The sequence below is a fragment of the Halyomorpha halys genome, unplaced genomic scaffold (assembly GCF_000696795.3).
Source record: "Halyomorpha halys isolate HHAL.00 unplaced genomic scaffold, Hhal_1.1 Scaffold150.1, whole genome shotgun sequence".
Lineage (NCBI taxonomy): Eukaryota > Metazoa > Arthropoda > Insecta > Hemiptera > Pentatomidae > Halyomorpha > Halyomorpha halys.
The window spans coordinates 1,181,056-1,196,040 of record NW_027113424.1 but is presented as its reverse complement, the minus strand read 5'-3'; the positions used below and the strand labels follow the sequence as shown (position 1 = coordinate 1,196,040).

General features: G+C 29.9%; 1 protein-coding gene across 2 annotated transcripts in view; it reads left to right on the top strand.

The window, feature by feature from the left end:
- Window positions 1-14,985, top strand: part of LOC106678625 (rho guanine nucleotide exchange factor 12) — a gene marked incomplete at its 5' end in the record, with an annotated part of 168,514 nt that overhangs the window by 30,424 nt on the left and 123,105 nt on the right. For both annotated transcript variants that reach the window (XM_067050934.1, XM_014417247.3), the window contains 1 exon segment: window positions 6,835-6,887. In XM_067050934.1, the coding sequence (XP_066907035.1) occupies window positions 6,835-6,887 (53 nt within the window).

Sequence of the window (14,985 nt, the reverse complement as noted above, 5' to 3'; positions counted from 1 at the left end):
TGGTAGATATCTTAGTTGTTTTAATGTTAATGTGGAATCCTAAACCGGTCGTTACTATTGTTTTATTACAGGCAACATTCCAGAAATAGACAACTATACTATATATATTTAAAAAAATTCTCATGTACTTACAGATTAACTTTCATTTAAGTGCGTCAAGTTATAGGTATAGCGCCTAATAGAGTGCTTGTAATTTGATCTATGGCTTTTGATTATAATATTTATTCGAACAAAAAATATCTATTGGTTTTTGGCTTCTATTTTGCGATTTTTTTCGTTTATGATTTACAAAATGCTGCTATCTTATCTAATTTTGTATATTTTAAATTTGTAAAAGCATTTAGCAAATTGCTATTCGGGTTAAAAAAAAAAACTTGGAGGTCAAACTTTATGCTCTCTTTTAGCATCTGAAGAAATTCATGAATATTCATAAACGTTGTAAGGGAAGCTACTCGAGTTTATTTGCTCATGGAAAATGAGCTTATTACTTAATGTAAATTTGAAATAAGATTTTTTGTTGTTTATTATACGTTATGGCCTTTATTTAATTATATTTTATCGAACTATTGATAAATCCTTTAATTACCTATATGCAATACACAGTTGGGGAAAGTATACGAGTTTTCTATAGAAATACATGTTATCTGTCTAGATCAAAAATGAAAGGTCCTACAAAACTGAAATAACATATTTTAGGAGGGCTAGCCCTGGGATTTGATAGCAATCTCCTCGATAAAATTGACCTTATGGAATTTATTTTTTACTTTCTTGGAAACAGTTGTCACGATTTTGATTTAATCCGGCAAGTTAATTAAATTGTAGTTAATGCAATCTAGGTCATTATCCTCGTTGATATTCTCTGACATGTTTAAATGACGAATTTTTGAAGAAAAAAAAATAAATCCCTGTGAAGTATCTTTAAATTTGTACATGTAAAAAAAAAAAAAAAGAAAAAAGAAAAGTTTTCATTTTTAGCCATAATAAGCAAAGGATAAATACAAAATATTAAAGGATTTTGTAAATAACTAAAGAGGAAAAAGGAAAAGTAGTGACATCTAATTCAAAGGGGAAAAGCCGAGACGGCCAGATCTATCCCTATTAGATCTTGCCGTCTCGGGTTTTCCCAGTCGTCATCTTTTGTTAAAGTGTTATATTCATAGCAGACTCAAAATATATATTCCTTAGTCCCACTTTGATAAACTCAAAAATACGAATTTTTATAGCAACAGAAAAATAAAAAATGTACGTTCATAATTTGTGCCTTCCCTGTTCTTTGAATGAATGAAAAATAATCTTTATTCTGGGACGATGTCCCCTAAGAACAAAAACAGTGAATAATTTATAAATCTTTGATTATCTCTAGATCTATAAAGACAGATAGCCTTTAGATTTTTTTGAATCTAGGATCACAAAAATAGCTTCAACCGGAACCAGCAAATCTACACAAAAATTGTAGACTTAAATTGGATGATTAATTTAAAAGGGCATCCTTACTTCATAAGAAAGTAGCGTGATGCGGCACACCATACCAATGTTTATTGAGTTGTAATGACCACCGATTTTTTGTATTTAATACGTCAAGAATATCAATATTGTAGATTTGAATGTTATTGGTTTTTGGACGTACGGAGATGTAATTCCTGGCTACTTCCAAACCACATTCACATTAATAAAGCAGAACAATACAACTCCAAAAATTGGAATATGTTTTGACTATTTCCCCTGATGCTTTTATAAATAAATATACAGTTTATGGTAATATGTATAAGGGCGTACACAGGATCAAAACTAGTGGGAGGGGAGCTATAGTTAATCTGGGGAAGGTCCACGCCATAGTCAGTCAGGTTGTGACATTTCAGGAAGGAAAAGAAGAATGAAACCAAAATTTTAACAACATATAATCATCGTGTGCTTTGTTAGTTATTACAATTAGAATTTGCTTGAAAACATTTTTTTTATTAAATTAATAATTTTTTTCTCTCATGGGGGGGGGGCAGCTATCCCCCTCTGGATACGCCCATAAATATGCATATCTTTATTTGATTGGAAATTTAAATTCTCTACCACACATAAAAAAAAGTTAAAAAAATCTAACGCAAAAATATGGTTTATTGAAGTTTTAAAGAACCCGTTAAACCCATGTTTTAAAAGAATTGCTCGGTTTCCTTGAAAACCAGTTAACTTTCGATTTATTAATCTATTCATCTCCTAGAACATTCCATTCCAGATTAATTCGTCGTTAAAAATACTATTAAATTGTCAAATTAGACTAAATAAAACAATGTAATAAAAATCTATGCGAAGCGAAAGTAGTGAATAGAATTTGATAAAATTAGCTACTGCGCCATTTCACACCAAATACCCATCTTCCGCTTAGATCTAAGCCATTATCGAAATATCGCTACAAGGCGAAAAATGTGTTTATGCTTGGAAGAGGGGAACTGATTGACGAAAAATCTATATGGGATCAAATAGCTGACCCACCTGCACAATCATTCAAAATTGAATCAACGTTCGATTAAAACAAAATTGACTTCAAACCGACTGTGAGGCACAGAACCAAATTGGTCCTCATATGTCTGAAATGTAAAATATGAATTACATTATTCGATTCTGAGGACTTAAACTTTTTCATTTATAAAGATTCGCTTCATTTGATAGTGAGAGATGAAAATAAGATGAGTAGAATGAGAATAAAGAAGAAAATATGCGTAGGAGATGGGCTGAAACCGAAACCATCTTTAATAAATAATGGAATCCTAACAAAGGCTAAAGATTTCAATGGAATAGAGTCGTTCTGAAGATTTGTTCTCATTAATTTAGGATTAACCTTGGCGGAATAAAGCTTAAGTCTGTTGAGTAACGTTGTTCATTTCACTCCGCCGGGTTCATTTTGTTACTTTTCTTCATCGAGCAGTAACGTAACATCAAGTTGTCTTATGTAAGTACTCCGTCTTAGGCTGCTATAGCAGTTGAATGATATTTGTAGAAGCAGATTATGCTTTTAATTATGTTTATTTCAGGAGTGTGGTGAGGGTTTGGAGGCCTTATTTATCGGAAATCATTGGCTGTATGTATAATGTTTATGCATTATATTGTATCACATCTAGCCTCTGTGGAGTAGTTACCTACCTGTTTCATCTATGTGCTAGGTGTATAACCTAGCATTTGAGCGTGATCATGGCCAGATCTCCCCCTTGCAAAACTGTTGTTCAGATGAATAGTATTTCCTTACCAAGTACTGAATCATATCAGAAACTTTACCAAGTACAGCGCATATCAGCGCTGTGGTACATGATTTTTTTTTTCATGGACTATTCAATTTAAAATTGATATTAATATCCAGAAACTTTTATTTCTATTCTCCGATTTCTTAGAAATGTGGTAGATATCTTAGTTGTTTTAATGTTAATGTGGAATCCTAAACCGGTCGTTACTATTGTTTTATTACAGGCAACATTCCAGAAATAGACAACTTTGCTACGCGAATAGATTTTCCCATACCACATTATTATATTTATTCCATCTTTAACTATGTTTTATTTTTCTAGGTTATTGGTTCCCGAGTCAGTTTTGTTTCAATAACTTAAAACATCATAAAATGCAATGGTATGCACTATCTTATCTCCTGCGAAGTGAGGGATTGATGTTTTCTAGGTATCGAAGGTTATTCGCTAGTGTTTTATTTGTTTACAGGGCTCAGGTCTGCTTCGCTATTAGTTGTGATTGAGGGTCAGTTCTATTTTTATCCATTATTTCTTTCTCTTGTTTGCTATTTCTGTACATCCGTGGTATTGTTGCTCCTTTTCTTGCTATCCGCGCTTTGGGGCATACTGGATGGCTTCTGGCGTTAACGAAAAATCTGGCCTGAGTTGAGAATATTTTTATTGTTATGAAAATACCCTACATTGACTTTTTTCAACTTAAAATATGGTTTACATATTTTCAAATTCAAATTTCAGTATTAATAACTGTTTCTGACATTAAATATTGTAAAACCGTCTAATGAGAACTATAAAGAGTTTAGATGTACACAGTTATTTATAAATAATATTAAATACACTTATATTTAAGTCGAGGGGCATAAAAAAGAAAAAAAATGAGAAATATTTAAAAAGGAAATAATTAAATAAATATAATAATAATTTATTTAGTTATTAGAATAACTATTTCAATTTTAATAGTTATTATCAATGCCTGGTGGCTGCCTATAGTTAGAGGGTAGAGATTCATTTCTCGGGAGCGGCAAGAAGTAAATATCAACTGCCCAAAAAGGGGATCGAACCCACACCGTTCCTGTCCTTGGTGTCTGCAACATTTGCCCCTTTCCACTTCGTCAGCAAGACCTCTTTATTTCAATTAATGCTCCAAACAACGTTTATGATATTCTTTAAATAAACCAAGATTATGCATATTATGATGTTTAAAGTATTTTTAGCAAATCTAAATGAAAGATCTATTTAATATAAATATTTTATTTCGAAAATTCAATATTTTTTTAATATTTTCAATTTGTATTTTTATTGATTATAGTTTTTAGATAAACTTTGGATTTTATAGTTTTTACATAATTGATTGTAGTTAGATAAAATTAAAGAGGAAAGAAATATTATTTGTTTTTTTAACGCATTAGAATTTTTTAAAAATAAAATCATTGTTATTATTATATTACATTATGTTTGATAGTGAATTCTAGAATTTTAGTTATTTTTGCTCTTTGTGCTAAATGCATTCTTTTTATCCATTGTAATGCACCAGGAATTAGTTTTCAACCTTTTCCGAGTATGTTTTTTAATGGACTCTCCTTTGGATGTATTGTTGTGGCATTTACTGGAGTAACATTGACAAGTGGCCGGCAAGTCGAGTTCGTTGCAAGTTTCCCTATTTAGGCAAAGAATGCCGATGCCCCAGTCCCGGGGTAAGTTCATTCACTCTTTCTGAAGGCATTTCGTTATCCATTTCCTTAGATAGGTATCCTTGCGTCATAGGTCGGAACATTTACCTCAAAGTATCAATTCGAAGATTCTAAATTGGGCTACAATTGTTTGGCTTGATTTATTTAAAATAGGTAGTTTTCGATGCTGAAGTATCATCTGAATTGCATTGTTTTCTCTTGAAAAATAAGAAAGAAAATAATAATCAATGTTTATAATTTTTTAGTACATTATATGACTATATATCATTGCTTGTTGGATTTTTAAGTGGTTAGTGAACCTGAAAATGAATAATTTTGATTAATTTATTTTTTATTGATGTTAAATTTTTATACTAAGAGGTTCTAATATCCGTGGTATTAGCACATTTGAATCGGTGTTACGTTACATAATTTTGATTTATTTATTTGGCCAAAAATAAGTGATTTCTGGAAAATTTGCTGATACTCTTAAGAAGTCCCTATTAAATTTGTTAAAAATAATAGTGCAGTATAATTTATGTAAAGTAAATAATAAACGGGAAGAAATAATCGTTTCGCCGATCCAATGCTAAATTAGCGAATCTAAAAATATTTAAGGTAATTGTGTTTGAATTATGGTTCCAGATTTAAGATACCATCTAATTTCTAGTTTTATTGGCGATTATTCGTTTAGTATTTTAATTTGTGAAGTCAGATTACAGTTAAGTCTCTTTGATATTGCGACAGATCCACAAGTTTACTACTTGCCGCAAATCCCTGGGAATGGTTGGTTAATAATGAAGAACGCTTGTGTGTTCCTGAGAGGCAAACATGACGGGCATCGGACTTATGTTGGTTATCACTTTACCACTTGACTCTTATTATTTAAAAAAAAAACAATACAGATAGATGAAATGAAGGAAACTTATATATCGACAAAGAAGTTGTTATAAGAAAATAAAAAACCCATAGAAATGTTACAAGATTCAATTTCCGTTTTTATTATTTGTATCAAATACTTTTTTATATAGTTACTTAGACATTAAATGTATATTTGTGGTTTGTTTAATCAAAAATATACCGATAAAATTAATTTGTAAGATTTGAAATAATTTATTTATTGTTCAATAAATTGAATATTCGATAGACTTTTAAAATATACGATCTTAAACTAAATTTAATCGATATTAGATAGGTAAAATTATTTACATAATTTAACATATAAAGCACAAATCTTTATCTGTTGGCAGTTCTAAAACAATATTAAGTATAAATGTTCGTATGAATTACTAGCGCATACCTAAACGCCATTTGATTTTTGCTCAGAAACCGAGACTATGGACGACCCACAGATTCAGACCTCCTAGGTATGCTGGTAGTCATTGGCTCCTCTTAATCCGAATACAAATAACATGATATCGTATCAAATTAATGTATCAACAAAGAGATGATATCAGAGAACGGGAATTCAACTGATTCTATAAACTTGGAATAATCTTAAGCGATGAAATACAAACGTTGTAGAAATCATAATGAGAAGTTAATCCAACTTATGACTCAATATATAACTAATTCTAACAAATATATTACACTATCAGAATATATAACAATATATATATTATTATATTCATACTGTGTTTATTTATACATACCGTCGACGTTCTGTAAAAAGTGCGAATTTAGCTAATTTTGGGTATTTTTTTAGGTTTAAATGGCTGAAATAGCCATTGATCCTAATTATGTAAAAGAAAATCAGGACATGTCATCAAAAATATGTAATTGTGCTAAATATTTCAAACTTTTTCTTAGCCGGTAAACCTCAAAATACAATGAACGATGTTGAATTCGCCCATTTTACAAAATGTCGATGGTATTTCTGTTATGTACCTTTTTTTTTTTTTTTTTGTAATATGACTTATTTTCTGTCATTTCTTTTTTAGAGAAAAAGAGAACAGCGGAAGACGAGTGACCCAAACCTTTCAAAATCAAACAAGTAAGTTAATTTTTTTTAATGTATTTATATTTTGTTTTATTATCAGAGAAATGTCTTCTACTTTATATATATTTTTTTATGTTTATACTTACAGTAAAAATGTTTTAAATTTACTTTTTCTGCTACAAGCAGAAGCCTTTGTTATGTTTTAGTTGATAAATTATTTTTAATTTTTTTTTTGCAAACCAAAAAATTGCTAATTAAAAAACTCCCTAATACGTGAGAGCTACAACAATCTCATCTTCTAAAGCTTTTTATTAATAGCAGTACATGATTTCTTATTAAATAAATTAATAACGTTAACTGTATTTCGAATACAAAATTTATGATGCAATTTTGTTACTTCGTAGCTTGAACATAAATTTTTCTTGCTTATTAAATTGAAAAATCATTTTATTCACCAAAGAGTGTAATTAGTTACTCTTATCAAAATCAATTTTGTTTCTAGTTTCCTCAAGAAATTTTTTTTTTTGGAAGCTGTATTAAACAAAATTTAGCTTTGAACGAACTAAATTTCTTTAGAAAATACTCCTCTGCTAGATTCAAAACTTTTCGTTTTTAGTTAACTCAATCTTTATACAGATTGCTAGTGGTCTAATGGTAAGGTTACCCAAGTAGGACGTGCTATGTTAACTTAACACAACAATTTTGTTATATTTCTTCCGAGTTATATGTAATTAAACTGGCAATTGAACCTGAGTTTTTAACGTAATAAAAATACCTAACCCCTTTAACAAATTTTATTACTGACCTTCTTGCAATCAAAGGTCATTATGCATTTTTATGTTTATACGTATTGTACTTGTTTGTTTATAAAAAGTAGAGAATAACAAAAACAATTATAAAATTTCATTTATGATTGGATTATTCCTATCATTTGAATTTTTTTTTAATTTTCATAATTTTTTTTTTTTTTATGAAATCTTGGTTATTTAGAAATAGAAATAATGGGATAATTCTTGTTCTTATAATTCTTACTCATTTCTGACATTTTTAACTTCAAGAATATATGTTTTATATCAAACTCAGGGTAATTTATCGGATTTTATAAAAATATCAATCACTTCAAACAAACATTCCTAAAATCCTTGTCATGACATATCTCTAGAATAGATTAATTTATATTTCAACACTACGGATCTGTAAATCTATCTACAAAGAAAATGGCCCTTTTTTTTACAATTGCAACAAAGTAATCTCATAAACATCACCTAATTTAAAATAGTCGTTATGAAATGTCCAACAAAATGGTATCAATTACTTTGCTCGTCACGTGGATGCTATCAGTTATTCAAGAAGAAGTATTCTTGCATTATCTATTTAAATGAATATTTGTCAAGAGGAGTTCATCAAATTAAGAACTCCTCTTGACACATGAGAAGTTTGGCAATTTCCCGACAAAAGAAATATCTCCTCTACAAGACTTTCATCTTACCTCTTTTTACCCATGCACCGGAGACCTGGACCATCACCATACTGAAGAAAAAGATAGCCTTGTCTGTGAGCAGAAGATCCTTCGTCACATATTTTGACCTGTTAAGGTCGGCAAGAATTTGAGGAGGAAGAACAGGGAGATTTATGTGAGGATACAGTGTGATGGGATATCAAACTTGGAAGACAGTGTTGGGCTGGAAACATTGCCAGAATGCTGGAAAATGGTATTTCAAGAAAGTCCACCGGAGAAGAGAAATTCACTTTTTTTTCGGATCCCTCTAAAACAGAAAAACAAAACATGAATTAGTATGTTGCATTACGCATTTGTTGCATAGATGGGATTAGATCCAACCATTTTCTATCGGTTGTACTTTAAGGTATACATACAGTGAGATACTTGGGTGAGCTTTGATGAGTCCATTGTTTGAGAATTCTATTGAAATATTTGGAGGTGAGGGGCCTCCGCGTGAAGGACAAGAGGAAGAGGTAGACTACAGCTTAAATAGGAAGATGCTGTAACTTGGGATGCCCGAGACCTGCAGAGCACCCACAACTGGTAAGCGAACGGACAAGATAGGTCCATCTGGCGAAAACGTATTGAGCAGATCAAGGACTACATTGGCCTAAGAGTAGTAGTAATAATAACATCATTAACTATATGCTGTACAAATCACTTAATAAATATGTGGCATTTCCTCTCACACGACTTTTTCACCACTTTGGTTGCCAAGGCCAATAATATAATCCTTTGCTATATCTTCACTAATATTGGCCCGATAAATATATTTTGTATAATTATAAATATAATTTGTTTTCAGTTTGTCTTATTTGACAATTTAATTGCCTTTCAGACGAGCACCTGTAATATTGTTGGAGATTTATAGATCGAGAATTATTCGAAAAATAAATAAATCAAAATATTTTTATGTGAGTCTGAGCACAATACATTTAAAACAGGGGTACAAATTTCAATACTCATTATCTTTGCTTATATAGGTCCGCAAACGTTTTTGTGTTTTAAATAATCGAATTTATCGTTAAAAAAACAAATTGTTTAAAAAGCCAAAATGCTTGTTGATTATGTTTATTAAAGAATAAAGTAAATTGATCAGTTAAAAAATGCACATAGCTGTTAGTATGTTAAACTTAATATATATGTTCTCATCGTTCGACATATATTTATATTAAATAAAACCTTCAATTCGGGCGCCACAAAACAAGAAAAGGAACTGGCTATCATCTAAGCATTGGAATTGCGAACTGAGAAGAGATCGATTGAGATTCAATCTCAGAAAATGAAAAGGAATTTTTTTCTAAGCTATAAGTGATTATGATCCAAATGAATCGAAGGATCAAGAACAAAAAATAACAGTGATGAAATAAAAGTATGAAGAACAAGGATATTGTTGTCCTTTCATATAAAGATGATGAAGAAAATACAATTACCAACACCATAACGCGTCATCAATTCTTATCTGTTTTAAAATTTCATTTGTTATATTTAAATCGTTGAACTTAAGGCAGTTCTGATTATTATTAAACTTGCTTGAAGAACAAATAATGCACAATTACTTATTATTGTAGGTAACAAACAAGTATTTTTGCCTTATACTTTATCATTTTTGGGAATGATTAATATTAATTGATTGAAATGCTCTCCTTACTTAGGTGTAAAAAGTCTGGTGTTGCGCGCCCATAACACAACTTCTGATAACCATCCTGATAGGCGAATTTTGATAAATTTCAAATATTAAATATTTATTTGTTCTGTTGCTATATTCATGCGAATAACAACATAGTCTCGTACATATGACTACAATAGGAAAATATCGAAGACACTTTTCTGTCCCCGATTTCACAATGTTAGCTGTTGTCTCTATTTCTTCATTTTTCTCCTTTAGTTAATTTTAAAATTCTTTCATATTTCATATTCATACATTTTGTGTTAGTGTTAACAATGCAAATCGGTTGTTTTCTGTTACACTGTAGCCGTGAGTCGACCCTATGGGTTATGGAGCCCTCTTAGGGTCCACCCAGCCTTATAAATTGGGTACCCTTAATTGGGTAAAAATCTGGGAGTCCAGCGTGATTCTGACCAAATCACTTCCTTGCACAACCGTTGATCTAGTAACAGTACTTCCTTGCAAAGTACTGAACCCCTGATCCTTCATTGGTTGTAGCGGCAGAGATTTTAATTTAATTTTTTTTTATATTGAAAATCGGTTGATTATACAATGATATACCGAGTTTAATCTAAACCGTTTTTGAAAAAATCGATTCAATAAAGTGGCATTTCGAAACAGTTAATTTTATCGCAAAAGTTGCTGAAACATCCCCGGCTTAAATATGGAATTTCAGTTTCGTACGAATATTAGTTTTTGATGGTGACCACATAAAGACAGAGCATTTTGCGGGACTTGGTTTTTTGAACTCAGGGGACCTCAAAACGTATATTTCCGTCGAAAAGTTGAATTCCAAATTTCGCACCATTGTATTACTTCCTCTTACTACATATTCCATATATAGGTAAGTGAAAGTGAAAATAATATTTTCCTCCTTTCTTCACAACTTGGATCCATGTTGCTATTGATTTCATCTGTATTTTGTTCAATACCTCATTATTTTCACTATTGGATCCATTATTATAATAAAGGTAAATTTTCCTCAGAGGCTCGCTACATTACACTAAATAAACTGAAATTATTGGTAAATTGATGATTGGTAATTAATATTTGAAGGCGTTAATTGATGGAGGATAATGGAGGGGACATTAGTAGGTCTCAAAACAGTTCAGTTTACAAACAGAGGGTGGTGGGGAAGACGCAGGCGTTCTGGCGGGCCCGCCGCTTCAAAGCGGGAGTTGGCAACCCGCACCCAGCGGATACGCTCTATCATGGGGTATAACTTATATTTTTTCGTCTCTTCTTTTTGAGGTTTTCAAATTTTAATTTTATATCAATTTTTTTTTAGATTTTTTTAATATAATTTTTTTTTTTTTAAGTTATGATCTTTCGCTTTATTATAGCTTCAGCCTGTGCCACGTGTTCTTACCGGCTTCTAGCTGACATTTAGTGACCTAGAAGGCTAAAACTTTTTACCTTGACTGCCAGCATGTCGTCTTTAATAAACATGCCTCTTCCTCAATCGACTCTAATAATGTTGTAGTAGTGCTTCTTTCGTAGTATTATTAATTTTTAGTTAACAATTGTGCTATAATTGCTAAATTATGAAATAATGTTGTAGACAGTTGCTTATATTTACAAATTAATAAAATTTTAATATAAAAATTTTTTTTTTTTCCAACATAATCGTTTTGGAAAAAGTTGAACTCTTTCTGTACATTTATCTTTCAGAAACTTTTATTTTCATTCTCTTAAAAAAAATTAACTTTTCAAACAAAATTGTTAATTATGTTGGTTAGGCAAATTAAACTTATAATATATTAATAGAATAGTGTGAGTTGAATTATATTCATATCCATCTTCCTTAAAGGCCATAAAGTAGTGTTCACTGACAAAATTGATTAACTATTTTGAATTTATTTTTAATTAAATACACAATCATAAATTTCAACTATTAATTATTAATAATTGTTATTACAATTTTTAACTCCATTATTCAATCCTTGATAATGAAATGATGAGTTCAATTTGTTTTAATTTATTTTCTAAATAGTTGCCATGTGTGTTACCAGGTTTTTGTATTAATTATATATATTTATGTTAATCTTGTAATTATCGCTTTAACTAGTTATGAAAGCAATGACATTATTCTTTGAAAGCATAAGCTGGTTTATTGTCATATGTATATCGCTTAAAGGCTAAAATTTAATACCTATTTTGAATTTTTTCTTTATGAAGTATACAATCATAAATTTCATATATTATCTGTTATTAAAATAATTAACTCCATTATTCAATCCCCGATGTGGAAAATGATGAGTTCAAAATTTTTATTTAATTTTTTAAATTAACCATGTGTCAGAGATTTCCCATTTGTTTACTCACGTGGCAACGCCATTTTGTTTTGTTTGCATATCTATTTATTACATAATGTTTATATATCATATCATTACAAGTTAATCATGTAATTATCGCCTATAAATCGCCTAAGTGAGTTTTAACTAGTGATGAAAGCAATGACATAATTTTTTAATAGATGAGCTAATTTATTATCTTTTCTATATAGCTATTAAAGTTAAACTCGGTAGATTTTTGCTTTAAAAAAATAAATAAATATGTTTGATTTATTTTTTATTGAAAAAACAATCATAAATTTCAATTATTCCTTGATATTAAAATTATTGAATTCAATATTCAGTCCTTGATATGAAATAATAATTGTTTTAACATAATTTTTTTTAATTCTAAATGGTCGCACACACAGGTCACCCGTTTGCATTATCACATGGTACACCTATTTTGTTTTGGTTGCAGTTTTTATTTGCATATCTATTTATTTTGTAATAATCATAAATCTCCATGTAATTATCACCTAGTAATCCAGTGAGGTCTTCAAGTTATAAAAGAAATGGCATTTTTTTTTTATTATGAATACTACTAATATACTAATAATATTATGAATACTAATCGCAGTTATGAAGCCATTATCATTTAAAATAAAATTAATTACATAATAACTATAGTTTTGTGCCAGAAAAAAAACCTAAATATAATTTTTGATTGATTGGATGATGGTTGAATTAACCAATGAAATTAAAAATTAAAATAAACGAAAAGTCCTAACAGACAAGTTGTTCGCTTATAACAGTCTCCATAATATTTACTTTGACGAAATTACGAAAAATATTCAGAAAGTGACTACGATTCCCATTTTCATGCAAGATTGGTGTATAATTAATTTTGATGAACATTAAAGATACTTCGAGAATAGTGTTTTTAAATTTAGTATGTAAAATTATTCACCCGAATCAGATATGCGATTATACGTATTACTACGTATTTTTACCGACTATAAAACTTCAAAGTTTATTAAGTATACCTATATATTTCGAAATATGCCCCAGAAAAAAAAATGTCCTGGACAAATAAATCCTCAAAAGCAAAACAGAAAACATATATATTTTTACGACTCGCCAGTCTGAAATGTGTGGCTGAGTTCTAAAGCTGATTTATTCTTATTCCTTTCAAACATGTTGATCGGAAAAGAGAAATAAGTTAATTGGTATATTTTAAATTGTAATTACCATTACTTTATGTAGTTAATGTAATAGTTTATTTAGTACTTTTGTTTAAAAAAAATACATTAAAGTTTGCATTTAAATATGATTAATTATCTTTATGCTTATAAAATGATGTCTTCAAATTATTTAGCAAGTGGTTCAATAATACAATAATTAATTAAGTAATTCAATGTTAAATGTTTTTCTATTGTCGTAGATGTTTATGGATTGCTTAATTATCTTAAAATCTTTTTGACCTTAATGATGAGTGTGAATTCCAAGTTAAAATTTTATTTGTAGATTCTACATAACAGTGGTTTGCGATAAGAGCAAATCGAAAAAGATAGAAACTTTCCTATATTTATTTTATTTTGGAGATGAGTTTTTGTTGAGAATTGATCTCAAACTAAACTTACCTGAGTGAGACGAAAGCGGAGAGCGTTATGTTGGCGTTTACCCCTGCGCGAGGGTTAGTCGAACCCTCCCCCCCAAATTCATGAAGAGGGGTCGAGGCACCCCCTACATGTTACGCCGGCTTGTAGCCCTCTATAACCCTGGCTTCTTTCTCGTCTCGGTGAGTTGTTTGCATAGCGTTTTTGTTGTTTGTATCTTTTTGCTCTCTAACCTTTTTGTTGCCCGTGCATAATTCAACAATTCACTTTTATTTCATTTGAGGATCTCCATTAACCATTATGGTTCAAAAGGACACGTGGCATCTCCTGCTGTCTATAGACTTTTGAATATTATTTGTCATTTTATATAATAAATTAAAAAAAGAAACTGTTCAATTTTGGTCATGAAATTCTTTATTGTTCAAATTCGGTATAGCTTAAAATCGTAGTTAGGTATGGAGGTTATAAAGTTAAGAGGTTATCGGTGACAACATAACCTTATCAGTAGAGGTTTCCATTGTGGGGCAGGATTGGTCAATGTTAACAAATAAAATTTAGAGCTGAAAAATAACATTTCCACCATCGCATTTTTAACTGCGATTTCTGAAATCTCAGATAGGTCTCCTTTTACTCGTAAAAAATTAAACTCAAATGGAGAGTTAAACTTGTCTGACTAAACTGAGATAAAGTTTAAGTTAAATTAGTAAACTATTTATGGAACCTTACTTAGTACCATCTACAATCTGTATTGTCTATTATCTCATTTTCTTTTCAAATTAAATAAAATGGATTTGATTGACGTCGATAAATTGACAGAATAATTGAGAATAAATACACATGGCAAATGCATCAAAGCAGATAACAAAAAAAAAATCATCTCTATACTAAAAATATCAAAAATTTAAATTAAATACCTCTTGACTTTCATGTGATAAAGCTAAAACATTAGGTAGTATGCACATAACAAGAAGTTAACAATTATCACAAGATTATTAATTGTATGTGTATGTATGTATAATAAAAATATATATTCGTAATAGTAGAAATAATTTATTTATTCATTATTAATATTAACTCTGTTTTTTATTTT